The 27,081-nt window shown below is 40.7% G+C and overlaps 1 protein-coding gene across 4 annotated transcripts in view; it reads left to right on the plus strand.

Moving 5' to 3' along the window:
* Positions 1 to 27,081, plus strand: part of DCLK2 (doublecortin like kinase 2) — a 194,529-nt gene that overhangs the window by 113,525 nt on the left and 53,923 nt on the right. For 3 of the 4 annotated variants that reach the window (XR_012232380.1, XM_073576250.1, XM_073576251.1), the window contains 6 exons: positions 2,836 to 2,930; positions 8,773 to 8,839; positions 10,415 to 10,523; positions 12,280 to 12,337; positions 15,691 to 15,810; positions 17,245 to 17,391. Coding sequence is in view for 3 of the 4 variants with exons in the window: in XM_073576250.1 (XP_073432351.1) it covers positions 2,836 to 2,930; positions 8,773 to 8,839; positions 10,415 to 10,523; positions 12,280 to 12,337; positions 15,691 to 15,810; positions 17,245 to 17,391 (596 nt within the window). In the remaining variant the exon portion in view is untranslated. Of the gene's footprint in view, positions 1 to 2,835; positions 2,931 to 8,772; positions 8,840 to 10,414; positions 10,524 to 12,279; positions 12,338 to 15,690; positions 15,811 to 17,244; positions 17,392 to 17,685; positions 18,042 to 27,081 lie in introns of those variants that run through there. The other variant, XM_073576252.1, reaches the window with a different exon arrangement.

The raw sequence follows: 27,081 nt of genomic DNA on the forward strand, positions 1-27,081 counted from the left end.
TGCTGGATTGGAATAGTGACTATTGGTTTCTTTAGTATCTTGTTATATTACCTACTGTTTTTTGTATTTATTTATTTTTTTAACTCAATTTTCTTTGCATTTATTTTTTTAAAGCTTAGCATGTGAAGTATCCTTTTTTTTTTATGGATACCGTTTTGGTAATTAGAAAAATCTCATCAAAATATGAAGTGTCGGCCAAAGCTGAAAGTGCCGTGGCTAGTTGCTACCTATTAGATAACCCAGAGTTGCACTCATGTTTGCTGATTGTTACACAAAACCTCAACTTTAATGTAGTGTTTGTTTTTTTCATTGGATTACTTTATATTGTCTCATATAAAGACTACGCACACAAGATTGCACAGTACCTTGTGGAGACAATGACCCAACAAGAAATGCAGGGAGATTTTAGCTCCCAAACCTGCATAATTGTAAATGCACCTCTGGACGGTGTCACATGCTGTAACCAGAAATAATACATTATAAAGTATTTTTAAAACATTTTGTGTAGAGCATTCTGTATTCTGGAGACTGCAGTTAGTCCATGTGGAAGGACCTCAACTATTGGCACTCATGCACACATTATTAGGGTCACATGCATATAGCCCTATAGCAGCACACAGTCCTTACAGTTCAGCAATATGAAATCAAACTCTGTAATTTCTCCTAGAGGCAATATAATTAGGAACATATGGCAATTTTACACAGAATCTAGAATTTAGCGTGAGACTTTACAAGGATTAAAATTTTGTACTGACTTTGCAGGTTTTTGGTTTCACAAAAACTGTAATGAGATCTGAAAGACAGTAACAAGAAAACTAGTTTTTATGCAACTCTTTTAGGTGTGCCTTCAAAAAAATTAACAATGTTATAACAACTGTTGATACATCTGTGTGAACCTTTTTCTGGTCCATTTTTACGTGTGTACATACAGTTCTAGAAGTACTTGCACAAAGTCAGGGATTTTGTAGGATTATAGTCAGGTGTATGAGTAACCAATTACGGTATGCCAAACAGGTGATAATGATCATCACTTTCTTATATTGAGTAAAACACTGTCATTAACTGAATCTGAGTTAGCTGGTAGGAAGCCTAAAACTTGGTGAGGAACAGCAAGTTGTAGATGATAGTTTCATGTCACATGTCATACTACATGGTAAGTATGAACACAAGGTAGTTATACTGCATCAGTGAGGTTTGTCCCAGCTAAATATTTGAACGCACACTGGGGTTTCAAAATGTTCTATTCAACATAAAGAAAACACAGCAAGAAAGATACATAATTGAGGAATGTAGTGATTGACAAAGAAAACTTAATGGAAACTTAATGCAGCAGATGAAAGATACATCATAATTACTTCATTTTAAAATCAGATGTCCAGCAGTAAAGTCAGCTCAGAACTTGCAGCAGCCCGTAGGACCAATCTACACCCATCTACTGTTTTGCGAATTCTGGCCAAAAAGTGGTATTGGAACAATTGTGGCAAAAACCATACTTTTGACATGAAATCAAGGCCAAGTGCATAGCAACTTGGGGCACAGAAAATGGCAGCATGTGTTTTGGACTAATGTGCCAAAATTTTAAACATTTGGCTGTAACAGAAGGCAGTTTGTACAGCCTGGGAGCTGTAGAGCAGAACAATACTCAGTGTCTGCAGGCAATAAATAGATAAACATGGCAAGTTTGGGGCTGAATTTCAGAAAAAGGCATTGGATATTTGGTTTGGATTAATGGTGTCATCAATACTGATAAATGACTTGCTCATCATGCAAGATCATCAGGGGGCATCTGCTTGGTGCCAAATATCTTCTGCAGCATGATAAGCCAAAACATACAGCCAATGTCATTAAGAACAATTTTATTTGTAAAGAACAAGGAGTCCTGAAAGTGATAATATGGCTCCCATAGAGTAAAACCCTGATCTTAATTCCAGTCTGTCTGGGATTACGTGAAGAGACAGAAGATTAGCAGAAGCCTACATAAACAGAAGATCTGTGGTTAGTTCTCTAAGAAGTTTGGTACATCTCCCTGTTGAGTTCCTTCAAAGACTTTGTGCAAGTGTACCTAGAAGGATTAATGTAGTTTTGAAGGCAAAATTGCATTTTGTTAATTGATTTAAAATATTAGCACTTCTATTTTTGAATCATTCTGACTTTGCAGCAATTTTTCCACACCTGCCTAATACGTTTGCACGTTACTGTGTATTATATGTACTATGTGCTAGTTTCATTACATAAACCTGTAAAACCGCTTTAAAACTGGATTTGATAAGTCTTTTGTGGATTTTGGAGAGCCTGCTGCTCAGAGAGACCCCTGTAGGGACTACCACTGAGTGTATGCGTACGTGTGTCAAACTGGTGGACACAAGTATAACAAATAAAGGGGACATAGTATTTCATCTATTCTGTGTACTAGAATCGCAAGTGATATTTCCCTTCTGCAGAATTGACGGTTACACCTGTCACGAAGGCCTGACCGTAAGTAGGAGGTAGGCAAGGTGTGCCAGCTATGACCATTACCATATGTTCTGGGGTATGTTACAGCCAGGTGATCAGCAAGAGGCTGTGGCAGATTGCATATGGTGGTTTCTGCAGTAGTACAGCATTGGAAGATTTCACAATCTACAGGGGTCTGTCATGATGACAGGTTTACATATTCACACTTGAATGTCTGATTAGAAGTATAATACTTTGGAAAATTATGGATGCTCAGGCTGCATGTTTTCACCCATGTTAATTACCACGTTGGAATTTTTCATAATGCTTTAGACTACAGCCATATAATAGTGTAGCATGCAAGGATTATAATTCCATGTGTCATTGTAATTTGTATCTTAGTGAATGGAACTCCAAGTAGTCAGATGTCCACACCAAAATCTACGAAATCTTCATGTTCATCGCCTACAAGTCCAGGAAGTTATCGAGGTCTAAAGGTAAGTTAGAAAGCAATGAAATATATCATCAGTATAACCTCACTAGAATACCGACTCCATCGGAAATTTAGGTAGACAGCCATCAAAAGGTAGAAAACTGTTTATAAAGTGACATATGCACTCATATTAGAACGCGATTGGGTAATAATAATAATAATAATAATAATTTTTATTTATATAGCGCCAACATATTCCGCAGCACTTTACAATTAAGCGGGGACATGTACAGACAATAAATTCAATACAAGTTAAGACAATTCAAACAATGACATTAGGAGTGAGGTCCCTGCTCGCAAGGTTACAATCTACAAGGAAGTGGGGAGACACAGTAGGTGAGAAGTGCTTGTTAATTCAGGTCTGGCAATTATAATAAATAGGGATTTTCATATAAAGCTGCATGATCCAGTCATCAGCCCATATGTTTAAGTGCAATAGACAAGTATCAAGTGCAGTTATCGTGTGCATGGAGGTGTGGAGACAGATGAATAGTAGGGTGCAGATTCAGAATAATATTTGGAAGGAGGGAACAGGGCAAAGTTAGTTTGCTGAGTAGTTGATGTGGTAGGCTTGTTTGAAGAGATGGGTTTTCAAAGCGCGCTTGAATAGGTCAGGGCTAGGTATCAGTCTGATCGTCTGGGGAAGTGCATTCCAGAGAGCTGGAGCAGCACGAGAGAAGTCTTGGAGACGGAGGTGCGAGGTTTGGATTACGGGGGATGTTAGTCTTAGGTCATTTGTAGAACGGAGGGCACGTGTAGGGCGATAGACAGAGATGAGAGAGGAGATATAAGGCGGTGCAGAACAGTGGAGAGCTTTGTGGGTGAGAGAGAAGAGTTTATACTGGACCCTGTAGCGAATAGGTAGCCAGTGTAATGACTGGCACAAGATGGAGGCATCGGTGAAGCGGCTGGACAGAAATATGACCCTGGCTGCCGCGTTCAAGATGGATTGGAGAGGAGAAAGTTTGGTAAGAGGGAGACCGATCAGAAGAGAGTTGCCGTAGTCCAGACGAGAATGAATAAGAGCGACAGTAAGAGTCTTAGCAGTTTCAAAGGTGAGAAAAGGTCGGATTCTGGAGATGTTTTTAAGATGCAGGTGACAAGAGCGACTGAGTGATCGGATGTAGGGAGTAAAGGAAAGTTCAGTGTCGAATATGACCCCAAGACAGCGGGCATGCTGCTTGGGAGTTATGGTTGAACCCTCCAGGGTTATTTCGATGTTAGGTAGAGTGAGGTTAGTAGAGGGGAGAAACACAAGAAGTTCAGTTTTGGAGAGATTTAGTTTCAGATAGAGGGAGGACATGATGCTAGAGACAGCAGACAGACAATCCTTGGTATTTTGAATTAGGGTAGGGGTGATGTCAGGGGAAGAAGTGTATAATTGGGTGTCATCGGCATAGAGATGGTAACAATTTGGGTATCAATTTGCTCGAGACCCTCATCTGTGAATAGATGTTCCATTGATGTGGACCCAGTCAGCACAGAACTGAAGTTTTCAGTGAAGATGTCAGGTAATACTACACTAGGACCAGATTTACTTTTGACTACCCAAGTTTTCTATTAGGGTGCAGACTGATGGCGAGGGTCGCATTGCAATCCTTGTACTGGTGGACTGCTCTGCTGACCTGAGTGTGACAGCTGCATAGAAATACGCTGTCATGCTCAGGTCGGGAGAGGTGCCGGGCCAGCCCGTGCTGTGCGATGCGATCATCACACTAGTTATATGGTGGTCAGTCTGTGCCCTTAAAAGCAAATATGTCACAGAGGATTGTGAAAATCAAAAATGCTTTTCAACATTTGATCCATGCAGTAACTAAGATCAGACATCATACCAAGGACCCAAATAACGCAAAAATAACATGACGACCCACATAGTGTAATAAAGGAAAGCTAAAACGCTCTTTCAAGGTATTATATAATCCATAGCTTTGTCAAAAATAGCTTTGGTCGAGAAAAAGTGAAAAAGCATAAAGCAAACCAACTTAAAAAAACACACAAAAATAAACCCCACAGATAAACACATAAAATAGTGACTTTTAAAAGAAAAAAAGGCTCAAGATGGAAAGATGAATATGATGCAAACAAAGAAAAAGGTGCAAAATACTAAAAGCTACACAAGAGACAGGCACAAATGTAATAATGAATCGGGCTCATCAAATAACTTCAGAACACTAATGTGGATATGAGCTTTTGTTGTTTTTGACGGTAAGTTGATGTAAATACGATTTAATGTCTCTTTAATCTTGAACCACAAGTTTGACAAGGAAGAAATTGGGTAGATAGATAGTCTTCAAGTTATCACATAGTAGAAGTATCTTCCATATTGCTAATAATGAACATATTTGCTGCTTTTGTCTTATAGCAGGCTCATTTATCTATTTCTGCAGTTTGGTGAAGAGAGCCAAATACTGTAAATACTTGGATGGTTGCACTGTCGCTATTTGGTAGCATATTCCCGATGTCAGCATTACTATAAATCAGCTTTATTAGGCTTCCCAGGCCTGGGTATGCAACCCAGAACAGGTCACATGTATACCTAAAATGTGACCATTGCTAGAGGTCTCTTTCCCCTTTATTTTAATCTAGATCTATAATTTAATCTGCCGTCTGGCTGAGATTTATACATTGTCTGGATCAGTTTATCTCATTGAACAATGGGTCACTCTCCAAAATGTGTTTGGTAGTAGTACATTGTGTTTGGTAGTAGTACATTGTGCTTGGTAGTAGTACATTATGTGCAGACGGTTTTCTAAAGACTGGATGGTTAAGAGAAAAATCAAACCTAAAAATTATTAGAAACAAGAACAATGTTCATTGTCACCATGTCCTAAATCATATATAAATCAGTAGAGAAACGGCACCCCAGGGGATAGTGTTTATACTTACTGTGAAGATTATTAGCATGGATGTTCACCCAGTTACAAAACGAGCCCCCCGCACAGTATCAAGGAAAGTGATCTAGATGAAATTAGAACGTTGCAAGTGTGATACCCTTCATCTGGTTGATATATGAATGAAGATAGGTATGTACATACAACATAGGAATGTATATACAAGGTTAAACAAATAAATATACCATAATAATCAAATAAATGTGTATCAGACAATAGCACTTAAAGGGATCCTGTCACCTGGTTTGGTCGATATGAGATACTGGCCCGACCTTTCTAGGTTGATATACATTGTATAATGCTGTATATATGCCCCCGACCCGACCTGTAAGAAAAGAAAAAGAACTTTTATTATACTCAGTCCGGTCCGAGGGGCATCGATGGTCTTGGTCTGGTGGGCCTCCCATCTTCTTACGATTGCCATCTGGCTTCATGTGGATGATATGTCCCTACGTCATCCACGCAGTTTCCTGGGCATCGCGCTCCTGCGCAGGCACACTTCTCTGCAAGGTACAGCAGTGGCATGCATCGGAGCTCTTTGACCTTTTCCGCCGCCTGCGCTCTGCAGTACTGTAGGAGTGGATGTGTGCAGTTTTTGCTGCCCCATAGAGTAATGCTACCTAAGTTAAAGGGAGATTGTCAGCAGGTTTTGTTATGTAATCTGACTGCAAAAAATCTCAATATGTATGCACAAGGGTCTCAGATTCAATCATAAATAATTATCCCCTAAAATGATACTTTATTTAGTTAAAAAGACCAAACAATTGGTCATATACCAAAAAATACCAAAGTGACAAAAAAAGAAAACAAAGCAGTGTTCAGACCAGAAAAACCCCTTAAGGGAAAAAACTAGGAATCCCTATTAGATGTCCTGAGCTTTTGCCTACCTAGCCGCGGAGGTTGGCACCCTAGGGGGAACGTTGTGGCGCCCCCGCTCATTGGTGGCTGTCCCTAGGGGCCCTGATATGCCCTGCAGCCACTAAGGATACCCTCTACCCGATATTAAAGGGACCCCTAGTCCTAGACAGATACAAAACTGCTCTGAAGAGGGCCCTAGTTCCCTTTAGTGGCTGCAGGGCATATCAGGGCCCCTAGGGACAGCCACCGTTGAGCGGGAGCGCCACAGCGTTCCCCATAGGGTGCCAACCTCCGCGGCTAGGTAGGCAAAAGCTCAGGACATCTAATAGGGATTCCTAGTTTTTTCCCGTAGAAGGGGGTTTTTCTGGTCTGAACACTGTTTTGTTTTCTTTTTTTGTCACTTTGGTATTTTTTGATGTACATGACCAATTGTTTGGTCTTTTTAACGAAATAAAGTATCATTTTAGGGGATAATTATTTATGATGTAATCTGACTGCAGCACAAAGTAGGGACAGAGACCCTGATTCCAGCTATGTATTACTTGGTTTACTGGACGCAGAAGTTGTAATACAGTCACAGTTAACAGAGCTTAGTTGTTTAGCTGTGTATAACCCGCAGAAGTCACTGATTTCCATGTACATTGTATAGCGACAGAAAGCAGCTAATAAGTGCTGGGTCTGACTAGTAGGCATGAGGCCAGTTGTCTCCTGCTTATAAAAGACAGAAACAGAAAAACACAGGCCAGTAAGTGATGTCACTGGAAGCAGGGTCCCTGCTCTTACATCGTGGTGGTTTTGATTACATAGCAAAATCCTGCTGACAGATCCCCTTTAAAGTGTCTAAATATTAAGATACAATAAGTGCTTACTAATATTGTTTTATTGTAAATGTATAACCTAAACCCAGTAAAGTAGAAAATTCAGAAGCTCTGCCACACAAGCCAAATTATGGAGGAATAAAACAGGAGCCAGAAACGCAGAAAGTGATGTAGAGTATACTCGATTTCCAATATTACTCCTGTAATCTATTCTTATAACTGTGCTCGGCCTTAAAAATATCCGTATACAGTAAAAGTGGAAGGTCAGTGAGTTCACAGATGAAAAGATTAGTGCATTAGATTTGGAAATTGTAAAATCTGTCTTTGTAGCATTTGGAATTGCATTTGGCACTTTTATACTTAAATTCTTAATTTTCCATACCCACTGTAACTGTATTCCTGACTGTATTCCTGACTAACAGTCTGGATATGTCTCATTTTCACTGGGGTCAGGAGGGTTCTGTTAATCATCTCACATAGTAGGCATTTTTGGATGTCTGCTCTGAATGATCAAGAGTATTAAAATAGTGTACTCAAAAAAATAACTTCTGCATGCAATTATACTTGGACATACGGTAAGTACTGACAGGCCCTGTGGAATAACCAAACTGACCTGCAGCACCTAGAATTCGGTGTTTCGCTGTTCCTCCATTATTCCTCCTGGAAATGTATGAATAAATTAAAAGCTATGTTGGCATTCTCTTGTCAAAGTGGTATGACCCTAAACAATCTTGACACTGTCTAATCATCGTTAACCGTGTTAAGGCCGCCATACACATTATGGCTAAAGTCCATGGAACCTGGCAATATCAGGATCGATCAGCAGTCTAATGTGTATGGGTGCCTTCCAACGTTCCCCTAGCAGATGATGTCAAGGGAGAGAAGTGTATGCCTAGTTGCATTTCCTACAGCTGATCTCTAGATATAAGCTGCCGCCAGATGAGTCTGGCAGTGACTCTTTGAAAGAGAATACAGAGCTGAACCGACCGCTCCTGTGTATTGAGGAGTTGGGGGAGATAGCCGTCAGCCAACTGCTTTTAATGTGTATGGGGCGCTCCAGACTGTGTGTAATCATGCCTTTCCAGGAGGAACAATAAAGGAAGGGCACAACAGTGCGCTCAGAAAAGGTGCTTCAAGATTTTCATCTCAATGAGTATTCATTAGTGCAGACGAAGCACTCAGTATTTAGCCTGAATATTGTCATAAATGCACCCATCAGGAAATTATGCAGGAGTTTGTCATTGGCACCAGATAGTAATGAAAATCTTTACATTTCTAGATGTCGCCTCATTTAGGATCAACGTCTAATGTGAATGGTCTTCCTGATGCTCCTAATAGTCCTGAAGGTAGGTTTAGTAACACAGTTCTGCTTGACCTTCCAATGGCCACATATTAGCCAGGGGATTTTCATAGATATGTGTCGTATATAAATGATTTTATGAGCGCATTATATCCGTAAATGTTTGTGATACTGCCGCGTTGTCCCTATTTATATAGGCAATAGTTTTACTTTCACCATGTAGGGGCAGATGTCTACAATCCACAGAGAGAGGTAGCTCCTATATAAATCTCTCTATTAAATGGAACCAATTTCTTTTCAAATGTCTTTCTGTTTATTAGTGATTTTTTTTTTCTACCACATGACTAATATTAATATCACTGAATGAACAGTAAGGCTGACTTGCATCTGGTTAATATCATAACATGCTATGTATTAGGATTTTTTCCATATAACTGTACAAACTTTACTAGTGGAGAATGAGAATTTTGAACTTGAATATTAAAATAATAAAAGTAAAACCATACAAACTGTACAAAAAAATGAAAGATGGATATCTACTATGTTGGATTAAAGGGAAACTCTAAACAGAAAAACCCTACTAACCTACAGATATGGGGTTAATCTGCAGGTTAATAGCATTACTAACCTGTGTCTGGACTCAGACGAATGTTGTAGGGAGAAAATTAACTTTATTCTCCCCAGCAGCTTTCGGGTTTCAGTCACCGGAGTGGTGACAGTGCTGGCTCAGTCATCGCTTTGAGTATACAGAGCGGCGGCTGTAACCGCACCTCCGGCCCTGACTGACAGCCACAGTGCAAAGGGAGTGTCAGTGAGGGCCGGGGGCGCGGTTACTGCCGCCGATGTGTATACTCAGAGTGGTGACTGAAATGGTGTCAGTGCCACCCCCTGTGACTGAAACCCGAACGCTGCCGGGGGGAATAAAGTTAATTATCTCCCAGCATCGTTCGACTAACCTGCACATTAACCATGTTTTTTTCTGGTGACAGATAACCTTTAAATTCTGGAATCTAGCACACTATTGTTCTTTGTTTTCTAGGCCAGAAGGGTAAATTAGGTGACATATAGCTTGTCTTTCAGTTCTAAGTGTTGAAGTCAAATATAAAGCGTGTGGACCATAAATGTGACACCACACCATCCTTACAAATTTTTTATCAGTATGTCTCAGTCTCTATAGAAACTAAAGCAAGAAAAGCGCTGTGCTACTGCTGGTCAAAGCTATGACCTAAATAAAATAAGCATTAAAATGACCGTAAAATGACTACCCATTACTATCAAGAACCAAAAAATGAAACTTATCCTTATTAGTGTCAACTTCAAGTAATAGGGTAGATATCATGGCGCAATGTTTCACCATTATTGTGCTGGCGCTTGTGGTACTTGTAGTCAATAGTATTTGGATATGATATAATACAGTGATATTCAATTACTACCCAAACCAATAAATCTGTGATTGCACATATGTAGTATTTCTAATAACATATATGTGTTTTGCTTATTAAGAAAGTTGTAGGAATTCCATTCTATATCATAGGTAACAACTGATTGTTTGCAGTAATAAACTAATATGCTGTTTGTATGTTGTATTACATTTCACAATTCATTTTTTTTTTTCCTCAAGGACTTAACGGAAATGGGTATCTTGATGCTTCCATAATCCTGGAGAAATATAAAATAGGGAAAGTGATTGGAGACGGTAACTTTGCTGTTGTGAAGGAATGTGTTGAAAGGTGTGTATGATACATATGTGAACACAACTATTTTCTTTGTTAAACTTTTGTTATAGATAGTTTTCCATTGTAATGTAAATTAAAAAGGCACTCCTAGTGACAATGCGAACTTGAATAGAGGAAAAAAATATTTTTGAAAGCTCGTATTCTTGTAGCATGAGCTTTTCATTCTACTTTTTTCTGAAGCCCCCATCCATACTGTGGTGAGGTCTGTGCAAAAGCAGTGGTTGAAATTCATGCAAGAGAAAGAAAGGTATGGATGTGGATAGGCTGCTAATGTCAAACAGTACGGAGCACAATGCTAGCAACAGTTATCCAGTAAATCAAGGTTACTTTGGAGCACTCATCAATGTCTTGAGGGCACCTAACTAGTGGCACCAGTTTGAGAAGCTCTGTCCTACACTTTGTCCTTTCTTTCCCACAGAGAACAGTGGATCTGTTAGATACACTACATGGATAATAGTATTGCGATACCTATACATTAAACTTTCAGGAGCTCTTTTAGGCATCCCATTCTAAATCCACAGGCATTAATATGGAGTTGGTCCCTCCATTTGCAACTAAACCATTCCCACAAAGGTGCAAGCATACATTTGTCCAAAATGTCTTTGCATTCTGAAGCATTAAGATTTTCCTTCAGTGGACCTAATGGGCCTAGGCTGAGGCTGACCCCTGGAAATCAACCCCATATCATTATCCCTCCTCCACCAAACTTTATAGTTCAGGCAATGCAGTCAGGCAGGAAGGTTCTCCTGGCATTTACTAAACCTAGACTTGACCATCAGACTGCCTTCTACACAAGTGTCATTTGCCACTCCACAGAGACATTTCTTGCCCTCTAGGGTCCAGTAGAGGTGTGCTTTACACTACTTTATCCAACTCTTGACATTGTGCCGTAGAACTGCTTGGCCATGGAAACCCATGCCACGAAGTTTGCGCAGAGTTTTTTTGTGTGTTGTTCCTAGTGTAAGTTTGGCGCTTTGGGGTTACTGAATCAGAAGAGCGTTCTTGACTTATATGCGCTATATGTGGTCTGATGTTTCATGGCCGAGTTGCTGCAATTTCTAAACTCTTTCACTGATCTTGGAATATTTACGAAGGAGACATTTGACAAACTTGTTACAATGGTGGCATGGCATCCTATTGCACAAAATCGACCCGTTCTTTCACAAATGTCTGTAAAGGCAGACAGCATGGCAAGGGGCTACATTTTATTCATCTGTGCCAATCGGACTGGAAAACACTAAATTCAGGGATTAAGACACGTCTCAATACTTTTCACATAGTGTATTTGCTTGATGGACCATCTGCACCAATGTGATGGTTTTCAGTGCAAGCACTAAGGTTCTGCATAGTTTACTTTTAGTAAAACTGGTTAATATAACAGTGTATCTTTATACTCCTCTCTGTCAACACTTTTAAATAGGTCGTGTTTGTTGTGCGGTGTCAAAGCCCTAAACCAATGGAAAGCGTTGTGTTTCTTATATAAAACAGACTGCATGAGTCACAGGCCCAGCTTCTGACAGGGAATAATTCAGAAGTGATAATTAGTGGCTGCTTTGTAACAAAAAATACTAATTTAAAACAGCATTAGCATATTCTGTCTGTTGTTACTTTTTATTGGATGGGATTTTTACTTCTATTATAAACACAATAAATTGAAATTACTTGTGTGGTAGCTGAATTTAGGAAGAAAAATGTCAAATTTAAAAGGCACACTGTTTCCTAATATAATAGATATTTTCCCTTCTTTCAGATCAACAGGAAAAGAATACGCATTAAAAATTATAGACAAGGCAAAATGCTGTGGAAAGGTAACCTAGGTTTTAGTGTTGGCAGTTATGTGTTTTTTATTGGTGATATTTGGTGGTTTTTTTTTACAACTTCATTATAGTGGTATTCCTAGCTTTGATTTATAGCATTTACAAGGAATAGGTCATAAATGTCTTATGGTTGCCAACCCCACTTCTAGGACCCACACCTATGTGAGGGCCTGAGGGTTGTGAGTCCCACCATATGTAGGCACTGCTGCTCTTCACATTATCACAGGTCCCAGATGAGGCACCCAGGCAATAAATGGCAATTCTCATTTATTATGTGGATCCTTAGTGTAATGTTATACTGTACAGTGGCTTGCAAAATATTCACCCCCTTAGTCTTATACCTATTTTGTTGCATTAAAACCTGTGTATAAATATTTTTGTGATCGGATTTGTGTGTAATGCATCAGCGCTTAATAGTTTAAGTTGGTGAAGTGAGGAAAATATAGGCGTAAATTAGATTAAGGGGATCAAAAAACTTAAAATTGGCATATGTGCTCGATAGTCCTACAAAACCTGAATTTTCAGATTTTGGTCTGACTAAGACTACATGTTACAATTACAACCACAAAAATGTCCAGAAACATACTAATGCAATAGGGGAACCTTCACCATATAGGACTTCCCAGCATGCATAGTACAGGGGCGTGTGAAATACATAGACCAAAAAGTGGATACAAAGTATCCTGAGCACACCACTCACAAAGAGAGATATATCATAAGTAATAAATTTTATTAAGTAAATTCATATCATAGATAAATAAACAAACAAAATACAATTAAGAGGAAGGAATGTATACCAAGGAAATTGAAAAAGCTAAAAAGGCGAAACGTGCGTCGGACTCCAGGAATTCTGTGAACAGGCGATTAAATGGGTATGTGCTCATGTTATATGTGATTACCAGCATGGGGATTTTTTTTTTCCCTCTATATGGCACTCTGTACTTTACAGATCATTAGGGGTCTAGGTGGATATATGCTTACATGCGGATATATTTTTGCACTTTACCATTACCTGTATCTATTCTTTTATTCCTGTATTTGTGTGTATTTCACTTGGGTATACATTCCTTCCTCTTAATTGTATTTTGTTTGTTTATTTATCTATGATATCAATTTACTTAATAAAATTTATTACTTATTTATGATATATCTCTCTTTGTGAGTGGTGTGCTCAGGATACTTTGTATCCACTTTTTGGTCTATGTTTGCAATTACTAGGGTCAGGTATCAGTGCCCTCCAATTCAATGGCAATGCTTTTTTTACTTTCCTTAACCCATTTAGATGATGTTATCCTATTGTATAATTAGCCTAATGCAGTAACATTTGATAGCTTGAAAAAGTAAAGGCCCTTTTACATTTAGCGATGCACCAGCGATCCGACCCGGTCAGGATCGCTGGGGCATCGCTAAATGATCGCTAGTGAGCTGTCACACAGGCAGACCTCACAGCGATGCAGCAGCGACACAGCGCACGATACCTTTCACACACCGCGATCCTGACGTCCTCCCGCCCGCCTCCACGCGTCGCTCGTCGTCACAGCAGGAAGCTGGCGACGAGAAATAGCGCTGGACATTCTTGCGCGATCAGCGATGGACAGCGGGGGGAGCTGGTCGGAGGTAAGTATCACACATAGCGATATCGTTAGCAATATCGCTATAACGTCACAAAATCGGTGACGTTATAGCGATATCGCTATGTGTAAAACCCCCTTTAAGGCCTGTTTCACACTTCCGTTTTTGACCATCAGTCAAAATCCGCCGTTTTTGCAAATAACGGATCCGCCTTTTTTTGGCGGATCCGTTTTTTTCCCCATTGATTTGCATTACCGGCGGATCTTGACGGATGGCCATCCGTTGGATCTGTTTTTTTTCGGATCCGTCAATTTTTTTGCGTCCGCCGAGATGCCTGGACGGACCATGTAACGCTTTTTGTGCTGCAGGATCCGCATTTTTATAGTGCGCATGCCCAGAGGAATGAAGTCAGGCGGAAATTTAACCCTGAAATCATTTCTGGCGGACAGAAAAAATTCTCTCTCTCCTCTTCCCCTCTCCCCCTCTCTCTCCCCCCTCTCTCTCTCTCTCTCTCTCCCCCTCTCCCCCTCCCCTTCCCGGGCAGCGGTTCCTTTAAAATTCTTCATTCGGCAGATCCGTCAAAAAAACGGTCCGGTGCATCCGTTCACATCAGTTAACAACGGATCCGCTTTCTGCCATTTTGGCGGATTTTAACTGACACAAAAAAACTGATGTGTGAAACAGGCCTAAGGGTACTGTTACACCTAGCGATGCACCAGCGATCCCGACTAGCGATATGACGCAGTCAGGATCGCTGGTGCATCGCTAGGTGGTCGCTAGTGAGCTGCCACAGTGGCAGATCTCACTAGCGACATCGCTGGGGACGGGGGTCGCTACTTACCTGTCAGACACGGCGATCCTGCGTCCTCCCGTCTGGCTCCACGTGTCGCTCGTCGGCACCGCAGGAAGTGGCCGACGAGGAATGGTCCAGCAGCTTCTCGCGCGATCAGCGATAACCAGCGGGGGAGCCGGTCGGAGGTAAGTATCACATGCAGCGATATCGCTAGCAATATCGCTGCAACATGACAAAATCGGTGACTTTGCAGCAATATTGCTAGCGATATCGCAGTGTGTAACGGGGGCTTAAGACTCTTTCAGGACACTTGAGCAGTATTTTTGGCCTTTCACTTGCTACTTCTTATCTTGAGTTACTGATGATGTTACAGGGTGTCTCTGAACCTCTTCTTGTTTGCTTTTCTTCTCCTGCATCTGCATGGTCTTTGATATTTGCAACTCAAGTAAACGTCATTGCATTCTATTATGGTTTGGGTTTTTTGATATATTCATCATAATTTCTTGTTGGATACAACTCTCAACACCAGATTTTACATTGACACATACTCCTCCTTATCTTCTCAAAATGTTGTTTAGGAGTGGACAATCCCCTTAATTTTGGTAACATTGTTTTTCAGATGTTATAGAAAGTCATATTAAACCACTCATTTCTATCCCTTTTACCAGAAAATGACACGTGTTTAATAGTACCTGTACCTGCTGCATAGATTTCCATTCTATTGGTGTATTTTGTGCCCAGTCTCTATAGTCAATAGCACAGTACTGTTTAATTAACTGGTTATTAAGAGGCGTATTGGTTTACGAAAATTCCCAGGTTTAGCAAATCATCTATTTTAAAATAATATAGAAAGTTTTCTCTAATATCCCAAGATGACTGGTTTGAAATGGCATGTGTGCCAATGCATGATGAACATACATGTCAATGAAAGTTTTACGTAAATGAACGTTTCTCTAATTCAAGATGTCTCATTTTACAGGAGCATCTAATTGAGAATGAAGTGTCAATACTTCGCCAGGTTAAACATCCCAATATTATCATGCTGATAGAAGAGATGGACACGACAACAGAACTGTATCTGGTAATGGAATTAGTGAAGGTAAGAGGATTATTCCAATTTCATTAATCATAGTGGGCACTTTACAGAGGCTTTAATAAGATTACATGATTAGAAATAGGATAATATAGTAGATCCAGTAATTGCTCTAGAAAACCCCTAAATGGAAGTTATTGCAACAACAGGTTTATAAGGTCAACTGATGTGCAAATAAATTAATATGTTCCTTGCTTTAGCTTTCTTTATGTTGTTACTTAATAGGGAAATGTACTGTATTCCTTCCAGTCTGATGCATTTACATTGGCCAATAATTGGGATTGAGCCTTCCTAGGAACATTCATTTCGCTATTTTGGGCCTGTCTAAACAGGTTGCCAATCATTCAGTGAACATGCAGCACGCTAGTTCGCTGGTAAAATAATTTTTAGGCTTGCTTAAAAATCATCGTTCTTGGCAGCACATTGTCCTGTGTATAACAATTGTTCTATACACATTGCAGTGCAGTGAGCCCGTCTCAACAGGCTATTAAACAGCTGCAAATCTATTCTATTATTTCTAAACACTGTTTTTCAGTGATTCCTTTGTATCCCCATTCATACTGCGCCCACACCACAAATAATACACCATTTGAAAGGTCAAATTGCCCCCTTCAGCAAGAAAATAGCCAAACAAACCACACATCCACGAATTGATCACAAAATACAGTTTAAACATTAATTTTCATAAACCTGCAGTAAGGAAAAATGACCTGCAGGTGGCACCACAGTACCCCAAAGCACACTACCAACACATTTGTATACATGCACTGCTTTTTCGGGGATTACTTCGCCCCACACACACACACACACACATGATACACCATTTGAAAGGTAAACTTGCTCCCTTCAGCACGAAAACAGCTAAACAAACATTCACAATTTTATCACTAAATACAGTTTAAATATTCATTTTCATAAACCTGCAGAAAGACACAATGACCTGCAGGTGGCACCTTCAAAACATTTTTTGGCCTCTACTTATCAAAACTACTTGCTTTTTCTCAGATTGCCTGCGCCCCCAACGACCAATGTGCGAAAATTTCGCACGGGCCTAGCTAGTTGGATTGAATTTAGCTGATAAGCTGTCAATTAACGGACCCAACATGCAGTAAAAGCGCTCCTTCACTATTGGATGAGATGAAGTACCGTATTTGTCTGTTCACAATACCCCTAACATAGCTGAAAATTTGCATGTAGCTGTCACTATTCAATAATACTATTAATAACCCTATAACATTTGATAAAAATTGTGTTCATAGCTTCTGATTTGGATATGACAGATCCGACACCTTTGCAAAGTGTTTGTATCCTTTGTTGCTAGTGACTGGTGGGTATCTCACCATCCAGACCTAGTCCAATCACAGCTTCTGACATGATTTTGTTTTTGAATATATGTATTTTGTATTATTATGTTTGACAATTCACTTTTTATATGACTAGGGTGGAGATCTATTTGACGCAATCACATCTTCAACCAAGTACACGGAACGAGATGCCAGTGCAATGATATATAATCTTGCTAGTGCTATGAAGTATCTTCACAGCCTTCATATAGTTCATAGAGACATCAAACCTGAAAACCTTCTGGTAAGTTGAAAATGCAAGCACTTCATCTGACACTTGAATCATTTCTGTTGTATGGATGACCAGGAAACTTTCGGACAAATATAATTTGGCACGAATATTTGCATTACTCGCCAATATTGAATGGTTTGCTTCAAATAATCCTTCACTAGACTTGTCATAAACTTTGAAACACTCCTGCTAATATACAGAATTTCTAGCTCTTTCTTGGGAGAAAAAATTAAATTCAGAACACAAATCTGAACCTGAGAGTAAAGTATAAATGTGAAAGTACCCTCTGTCTTTTTTATCCTGCAGATCACTAGAGATCCCAGAAGTTAGATGCTGTTATCTTCCTTAACAAAATCCCATAACAATAAAGAGATATGCCTATGGTACAAAGCAATGGCACTTTATATACAATTTTTGTGCACATCATTGAACCACCTTTAGGTGGAGTTTACATGAACCAACTAGTGGTATTTTTTTGTACTTATTTACAGGCTGTGCCTGTTTATAATAAATACTATACTGTATTATTTTGGGCTAACGTGCAATATGGCTCCCTGTTTGGACAGCAGTATCCCTGTTGTGTCATTTCTGTACTATTTTCTGGACATTAATCTGTAGCACATGGTGCATAATAAAAATTTGTAATTTTTTGGCAATTTAAACTTAGTTCTTTCTTGTGGTTCATTAATAGTATTTGGAGTTTTTGTCTTAAGTAACTTTGTTTTTTTTTCTTGTGTTATTAACACTTTGGCTGTTGTCAATTAGGTTAATAATGGTTCTCGGAGGAAATTTCTGCCACACTTAATATATTTGGGCACAGATAGCTTCTAGATCTGCTGCAAGCAGCTCTCTTTGCAATTTCCAATTAATGACGTTCCGGATTAGCTCAATGGGCGACAAGTGCAGAAAACTGCTATGGTAGCACAACCCTGGCACACCAGCCTGACCAAAGAGCTGAGGCGAGCTTCCAGGGCTGCTGAGCGCAGATGGAAAAGATCCCACTCCAACGAGCATTTCATCGCATTCAAACAGTCCCTCACTACTTTCAAGACCACACTCGCCACAGCTAAACAAACCTACTTCTCATCTCTCATATCCTCCCTGTCTCACAACCCTAAACAGTTATTCAACACCTTCAATTCTCTCCTCCGCCCCCCAGCACCTCCTCCCTCCCCACTCATCTCAGCTGAAGACTTTGCCTCATTTTTCAAGCAGAAAATTGATAACATCAGGGACAGTTTTGGTCAACAACCCCCAGAGCCCTTCCTCCCGACTTCCCAGCCCTCCACCTTCAAAACCAACTTCTCCACCATTACAGAAGATCGACTCTCCACTCTACTCTCAAGATCACATCTCACCACCTGTGCACTCGACCCGATCCCATCCCACTTCATCCCAAACCTCACCACAGTCTTCATCCCAACCCTAACCCATCTCTTCAACCTATCACTAACAACTGGTGTTTTCCCCTCAAGCTTTAAACATGCCTCCATCACACCTATCCTCAAAAAGCCCTCTCTTGACCCATCCTCTGTATCTAGCTATCGCCCTATATCACTTCTCCCATACGCCTCCAAGCTACTGGAACAACACGTCTACCTTGAACTGTCCTCCCATCTCTCTTCTTGCTCCCTCTTCGACCGCTTACAATCTGGCTTCCGGTCACACCACTCCACTGAAACTGCCCTTACTAAGGTCACCAATGACCTCTTAACTGCCAAGAGCAAGCGACACTACTCTGTCCTCCTCCTCCTGGACCTGTCGGCTGCCTTTGACACAGTGGACCATTCCCTATTATTACAGACCCTCTCATCCCTCGGCATCACAGACTTGGCCCTCTCCTGGATCTCATCATACCTAACAGACCGGACATTCAGCGTCTCCCACTCACACACCACCTCCTCACCTCGCCCCCTATCTGTCGGAGTCCCACAAGGTTCAGTCCTAGGGCCCCTGCTGTTCTCTATTTACACCTTTGGCCTGGGACAGCTCATAGAATCTCATGGCTTTCAGTATCATCTTTATGCTGATGACACACAGATCTACATCTCTGGACCAGATATCACCTCCCTACTAACCAGAATCCCTCAATGTCTGTCCACTATTTCATCCTTCTTCTCCACTAGATATCTGAAACTCAACATGGACAAAACAGAATTCATCATCTTTCCCCCATCTCACGTGACCCCCCCTACGAACCTATCAATTACAGTAAATGACTGCCCACTCTCCCCAGTCCCACAAGCTCGCTGCCTCGGAGTAATCCTTGATGCTGATCTCTCCTTCAAACCACATATCCAAACCCTTTCCACTTCCTGCCGACTTCAACTCAAAAATATTTCACGCATCCGTTCATTCCTCACCCAAGAATCTGCAAAAACCCTAGTCCATGCCCTCATCATCTCTCGCCTTGACTACTGCAACCTCATGCTCTGCGGCCTCCCCTCAAACACTCTCGCACCCCTCCAATCTATTCTAAACTCTGCTGCCCGACTAATCCACCTGTCCCCCCGCTATTCCCCAGCTTCTCCCCTCTGTCAATCCCTTCACTGGCTCCCAATTGCCCAGAGACTCCATTACAAAACCCTAACCATGACATACAAAGCCATCCACAACTTGTCTCCTCCATACATCTGTGACCTCGTCTCCCGGTACTTTCCTGCACGCAACCTCCGATCCTCACAAGATCTCCTTCTCTACTCCCCTCTTATCTCCTCTTCCCACAATCGCATACAAGATTTCTCTCGCGCATCACCCCTACTCTGGAACTCTCTACCACAACATATCAGACTCTCACCTACCATCGAAACCTTCAAAAAGAGCCTGAAGACCCACCTCTTCCGACAAGCCTATAACCTGCAGTAACCACCGATCGACCAAACCGCTGCACGACCAGCTCTACCCTCGCCTACTGTATTATCACCCATCCCTTGAAGATTGTGAGCCCTCGCGGGCAGGGTCCTCTCTCCTCCTGTACCAGTTATGACTTGTATTGTTTAAGATTATTGTACTTGTTTTTATGTATACCCCCCTCACATGTAAAGCGCCATGGAATAAATGGCGCTATAACAATAAATAATAATAATAATAATAATAATAATAATTTGGCCATGCAAGCTGCTCACAGTAGCACGAGCACCCTATGTCATAAACCTGGAAGCAAGACTGGTGTGACGTTTCCTTATACATGCCATTTCATGGTGTTGCCTACTTTGTCTTATTGCATGTAAGACAAGAGGTACTCCTCATTGAAGAGGATAGACCTCCAATCCAGCCTCCATTACTTAATTTCATCCTCTGATCTCCATCTGAAGACCACGTGGGCAATACCATGAAGAGACCGTCACAAGAAAACATCACCCTGGTCCTAATTCCGGGATTATAATGTGGTAAGGCATAATGTACGGTAACTGAACCCCTTCATTTCCGGTACACGAACAGCTCGTGTTACATTGATTTGGTCGTTCTACCAGTGTTGCTGCCAAAGTGTCCTAAGAGCCATTTTTCAACACAACAATGCCATGCCAGGCTGCATGTTGCTCATACTACTGTGAGCAGCTTGCTTCACCTAAATGTGCTGCCATGGCCTACAGTATCTCTGCACTTTTCTCCCATCAAGCTGATTGATAGCATGTAGTGATGAGCGAGTATGCTCATTACTCGAGATTTCCGAGCCTGCTCGGGTGATCTCCGAGTATTTGGATGTGCTCGGAGATTTAATTTCTGTAGCCGTAGCTGCATGATTTGCAGCTGCTAGCCAGCCTGAATACGTGTGGGGTTTGCCTGTTTGTTAGGAAATCCCCACATGTATTCAGGCTGTCTAGCAGCCGCAAATCATGCAGCTACTGCGACAGAAACTAAATCTCCGAGCACATCCAAATACTCAGCGATCACCCGAGCATGCTGGGGAAATCTCGAGTAATGAGTATACTTGCTCATCACTAATAGCATGACAAGGCGTGTAAATGTGTGTATTGCTGCAAGTGGCAGTGTTTAAGAGTATATTTGCATGGGATTGTGCTGCCGTTCCCTGTATTAGTGACCAGGACTTCGTTGTGCATGAAAAAGTCAGTAAAGATCTTGTCAGATTGGTGATAATCATTTAAAATTATGGGCTCAAAAACTGCTCTTTTAATCTTGTTATATGTCTTGTACTTCATATTAGAAAAAAAATACATGGAAGGGGCGTGACTAAAGAATTTATTATAAACTGGCATCTGGCGTGTATGACTGCAGTGGCCTGATGTTAGCAAGACAGACCCTGCATGTGTATCATTTATTTTAGTTATTATAATTATATTAAGTAGTAAGTGGCATTTTTTATAAATTTAGTGCAACTGGTGCTAAATAATAATAATAATAAAAAAAATTATCATTATTTAATTGTTAGGCCTCCGATGTGTTCCATCATAATTAACAATCCTAAAAAATCAGCGTCCAATCCATGCATTTATTGTACCTATTGTTAACCTCTCACAGTCTTAACAAGTTCATGTTTTGTGGTTGAATTTCTCATTTCTGTTGGAGCTGAGCATTTATTACCGCTGCTTTTTCTCATGAAGATTAATATGTGAACCCTTTATGTTACCACCTGCAGCAGATGTTATATGAATGTATAAGCACTTGATGGAGAAGTTGGGTTATTATTGCAGTATGTGGCTTTTCTGCAAAACACAAAATCATTTGATTTATAGGGGTCCTGCTGTTCTCCAGGCCTAATGGGTGATTTGTGTCCTGCTGCATTGGACAGTGTGAACAGATTGCCTTTTAAGCAAATAATCAGTGACTTGCTTATTCTTGACCATGTTATTTTTACAATGTCGTCGTTGTACAAGGGTTTTCATGTTTCATCATGACCTCTGCTTAATGCTTTTCCAGACTATGCGTGATGTGAATGAAATGTTTCTTTGATAAGCACTGGTTGGGTTGAGTACTAAACTGAAGGGATAGTCTATAAGAAGATAACTGGCATTAGTTTTTAATAGGAGCTAATACCAGTCCTAAATGGATTATATAGAGACCAAGCCTGGATTTATACTCTGTGATTGGCATTTTGGGGTATATAGGAGAGATTTTCTGTGCATCATTTAACTTATACAGCATTTATCTCTAGAAGTAGTCTACTTTAAGAGGATTTTCTAATCCACTCACAAGCAACGGTTACATTGTGTAGGTTACGCATACAAGAACCAACATAAAACCTCTTTCTGTCAAACTAAATGTGTAAATGGAATTTTGGTTTACACTAAAAATGGCAGATGCTGGAAATGCTCAATGTTAGGCCGCATTCACACACCCGTATGTCATGGTCCGAATATCCGTGATTCACAGACCGGGCATGGCTCTCCTGAATTTAATATCCTTATATGCATATGCAGTGGGGAAAATAAGTATTTGATACGCTGCAAATTTTGCAAGTTTTCCCACCTACAAAGAATGGAGAGGTGTAATTTGTATTGTAGGTACACTTCAACTGTGGAGGCAGAATCACATTGTATGATTTTTACATACCGGTAATTAATTTGCATTTTATTGCATGAAATAAGTGCGTGGGTTTTCTCCGGGTTCTCCAGTTTCCTCCCACATTCCAAAGACATACTTATAGGGAATTTAGATTGTGAGCCCCATTGGGGACAGTGCCAATAATGTCTGTAAAGCGCTGTGGAATTAATGACACTATAAAAATTAGTAAAATAAATATATAAGACTTTTATGGATGTGGTGATATCAAATACATTTTTTTTGTGTGTCTGTATTTTAATGGTAAGAAAAGTGGATAAGAATATTTACAAAAATATTTGGATTTGAGAGTTCTCATCGGTTGATACCTTTTAATGGCTAACTGAAAAGATGGTAACATATTGCAAGCTTTCGAGGCTACTCTCTTCATCATGCATATAGACTAAAACAAAATCTTTAGAATCACATATTTATACACAACACAGCACAGAACTTTCATTATGGGAGAGTGATAAACAGTTGTGTCTATAAATATTAGAACAGTTCGCAGATAAGGAGTGAGCGTTTTATTGTCCTCTGATTGGGGTCTGGTTCTGTGTTGTGATGCCCCCACAAGGTCTGAAGAGCAAATTCCTTAATTAATGTAAAAAGACATAAATCCATGAGACACATTCATTCCTGCATTGAGAGTGTCAAGGATCGTCATGAGTTTGTACTCACAGACTCGTCTGTCTCTCTGAGATGTTAAGTTACCTTTCAATACCAGTAATTTCAGGTCCATGGTGCTGTGATCAGGCATACAAAAATGTTTTGCCACAGGTAGATCCATTCTTTTTTCTTTTATTGTGTGGTGGTGAGAAATCCTTGTTCTAAGCTTTTGCCCTGTCTTCCCCACATAGAGACCCCGAGTTGGACATTCAGAGCAATTAAGTACACCACATTAGATGTGGTGCAGCTGAAAGTACCTGGGATCTTGAAGTCCTGATGTGAATTGGGGATCTTTATCTTGTCCGTGATCATTATGAATGGACAGGTTGTACATTTTTTCTGGGTGCAAGGAAAGGTTCCTGCAGCTGTTGGAGAGAACAGGGAGCTTCTGACAATGATGCTTTTTAGATTTGGGGGCTGCCTAAAACACAGTAGTAGGGGGTCTGGAAATATAGATTGTAATCAGGCCTCTTTTTGTAGTAAAGGTTGTAATTTCCGTGCAGCTCCCCTTAGCACCTCCAGATTTAGATTGTAGGTGACTACTAGAGGTACCCGGTTATTTTCTTCTTTAGCTTTGTAATGTAGACAGTAACTCCTTGGTATTCTGATGGCTCTTGTAATCTGGTTTTCAATTGTTCTTGGATGGTAGCCCTGATTCAAAAAGGTCTTTCTGAGGCGACCAAGGTGTTCATCTCTATCCATGGGGTTACAACATATACGATTGTATCTGATGTGTTATGATTGGGTCACCGAGGAGAGCAAGTCCAAGCTAAGCCACAGAAAACCAGAGAGGTTGGTAGCTAAGTGGATTGCAGACCCCTGATCCTATCCACACAACTAGCAGTAGCGGAGTGTGCCTACGATGATTTTAGACACCTCGGCATAGCCGGAGAGCTAACTAAGCCTAAAGCAAGAAAGGAGAAATCTAAGCAGCCCCAGAGCAGACCCCAAAGGAATAGATAGCCCCCAAACATATATTGTCGGTGAGACAAGATGAAAACACAAACGCAGGTAGGAAAATAGACTGAGCAAACGATGGGGCCCACACTGACTAGACAGGACAGGAAAGGAAAGACACTGTCTGCAATCACGCAAAAAACCCTGCTAAAAAGTCCAACACGTCTGATGCAAAAAATACTGAAGTCGCACGACTTTGCCACCTATATCAGCACTCTGGTATATTCTGAAAGCAGAGTAAAGAGAGACCAATCTCATAAGGGACAAAAACAAACTGGCACAAGCAGTAACATATGGATGGTGATTCAGCACAGCCCCAGCCGGAGCTGGCTGACCCACACAAAACTGAAATAGACAAAACCAGATCAAATGTAAACAGAATAGCAAATGAACACTTAGCTGAACTTGCAGGGACTGAGCTGGAAACTAAGACCTCAGGAGGCAGGAAGAAAATAACCAGCAGGGATAGAGGGAGTCGGCTGTCTTAAATCCTGTCTGAAACCCCAGATTTCCAATCGTCATCCTCATTATCATCTGGCAAGCCTCTGTTAATCAGATCAGCTCCATTACCTCCAGTAACCACCAGAGGGAGCCCAGAAAGAGAACTCGCAACCCCTCTGTCAATTTGACCAGCTCCACTACTTTCAGTAGTAACCAGAGGTAGGCCAGAAAGCGAATTCACAACACTGATGGTTTGGCTGTAGACAATAGAGTTGTTTATGTGTTTTGGATGGAAACTTTCCCATTTAAGGTATGTTGGATGGCAGGGCTGTGGAGTCGGAGTCGTGGAGTCGGAGTCGGTGCTCATTTTGGTGGAGTCGGAGTTGGAGTCGGTATAAAATGGACCGACTCTGACTCCTAAAATATATAATAAATTGGGTACAGTAGTTCAATGCAGAATATGCTGAATATTTTTTCATAGGAATTTGGGAAAGTTATGAAATGTCCTATAAATGACTGTTCTATTCCTGATCTAAGGCTACATTCACACACAGCGTTTTTCCTGCGTTTTTTGAGGATACGTTTTTCAGTTGCAAAAGCAGATCAGCTTTTTAAAAAACCGCATCACCTGAAAGGTTTTTGAGCTCATAGATAATGTTTTCATTAGCAAAAGCAGATTAGAAATCTGCTCTATTTATATATCCATTTATCCATATCTGTCTATCCATATCATATCTGTACCAAAAAGAATGAAAGCCGGATAGCACACAGACTAACACTCCTTTTTTTTTTTTAGCACCAGTCAGGTACACCTCATAGCTGCCCAAAAGCACGCCCAGGACAGGCATTGCTCGTCTTCAGTAACATCAACATCAACTGATAGTTGGAATAAATAGACTGCATTCATCACCACATCTTCTTAAGGTGCAGGCTTTATTTTCAAGTGTAGGGGTGTGAAGTATGAGGTTCTGCAGCAGCTGAAGTGTGCAGTATGAAATTCTGAGGAACAGTATGAGATTCTGCCCCCCATAGGTTTGATCCAGGCTACGCCCATAGTGTGAATGTAGCCTGAGGATCTAGGCTTTATCTTAGCCGAGATAAGTCATAGTGTGTGTGTATGTATATATATATATATATATATATATATATATATATATATATACAGTGGGGAAAAAAAGTATTTAGTCAGTCAGCAATAGTGCAAGTTCCACCACTTAAAAAGATGAGAGGCGTCTGTAATTTACATCATAGGTAGACCTCAACTATGGGAGACAAACTGAGAAAAAAAAATCCAGAAAATCACATTGTCTGTTTTTTTTTCATTTTATTTGCATATTATGGTGGAAAATAAGTATTTGGTCAGAAACAAGCAATCAAGATTTCTGGCTCTCACAGACCTGTAACTTCTTCTTTAAGAGTCTCCTCTTTCCTCCACTCATTACCTGTAGTAATGGCACCTGTTTAAACTTGTTATCAGTATAAAAAGACACCTGTGCACACCCTCAAACAGTCTGACTCCAAACTCCACTATGGTGAAGACCAAAGAGCTGTCAAAGGACACCAGAAACAAAATTGTAGCCCTGCACCAGGCTGGGAAGACTGAATCTGCAATAGCCAACCAGCTTGGAGTGAAGAAATCAACTGTGGGAGCAATAATTAGAAAATGGAAGACATACAAGACCACTGATAATCTCCCTCGATCTGGTGCTCCACGCAAAATCCCACCCCGTGGGGTCAGAATGATCACAAGAACGGTGAGCAAAAATCCCAGAACCACGCGGGGGGACCTAGTGAATGAACTGCAGAGAGCTGGGACCAATGTAACAAGGCCTACCATAAGTAACACACTACGCCACCATGGACTCAGATCCTGCAGTGCCAGACGTGTCCCACTGCTTAAGCCTGTACATGTCCGGGCCCGTCTGAAGTTTGCTAGAGAGCATTTGGATGATCCAGAGGAGTTTTGGGAGAATGTCCTATGGTCTGATGAAGCCAAACTGGAACTGTTTGGTAGAAACACAACTTGTCGTGTTTGGAGGAAAAAGAATACTGAGTTGCATCCATCAAACACCATACCTACTGTAAAGCATGGTGGTGGAAACATCATGCTTTGGGGCTGTTTCTCTGCAAAGGGGC

This window comes from Dendrobates tinctorius, unplaced genomic scaffold (assembly GCF_039654945.1).
Source record: "Dendrobates tinctorius isolate UK_male_01 unplaced genomic scaffold, ASM3965494v1 ptg000008l, whole genome shotgun sequence".
NCBI lineage: Eukaryota > Metazoa > Chordata > Amphibia > Anura > Dendrobatidae > Dendrobates > Dendrobates tinctorius.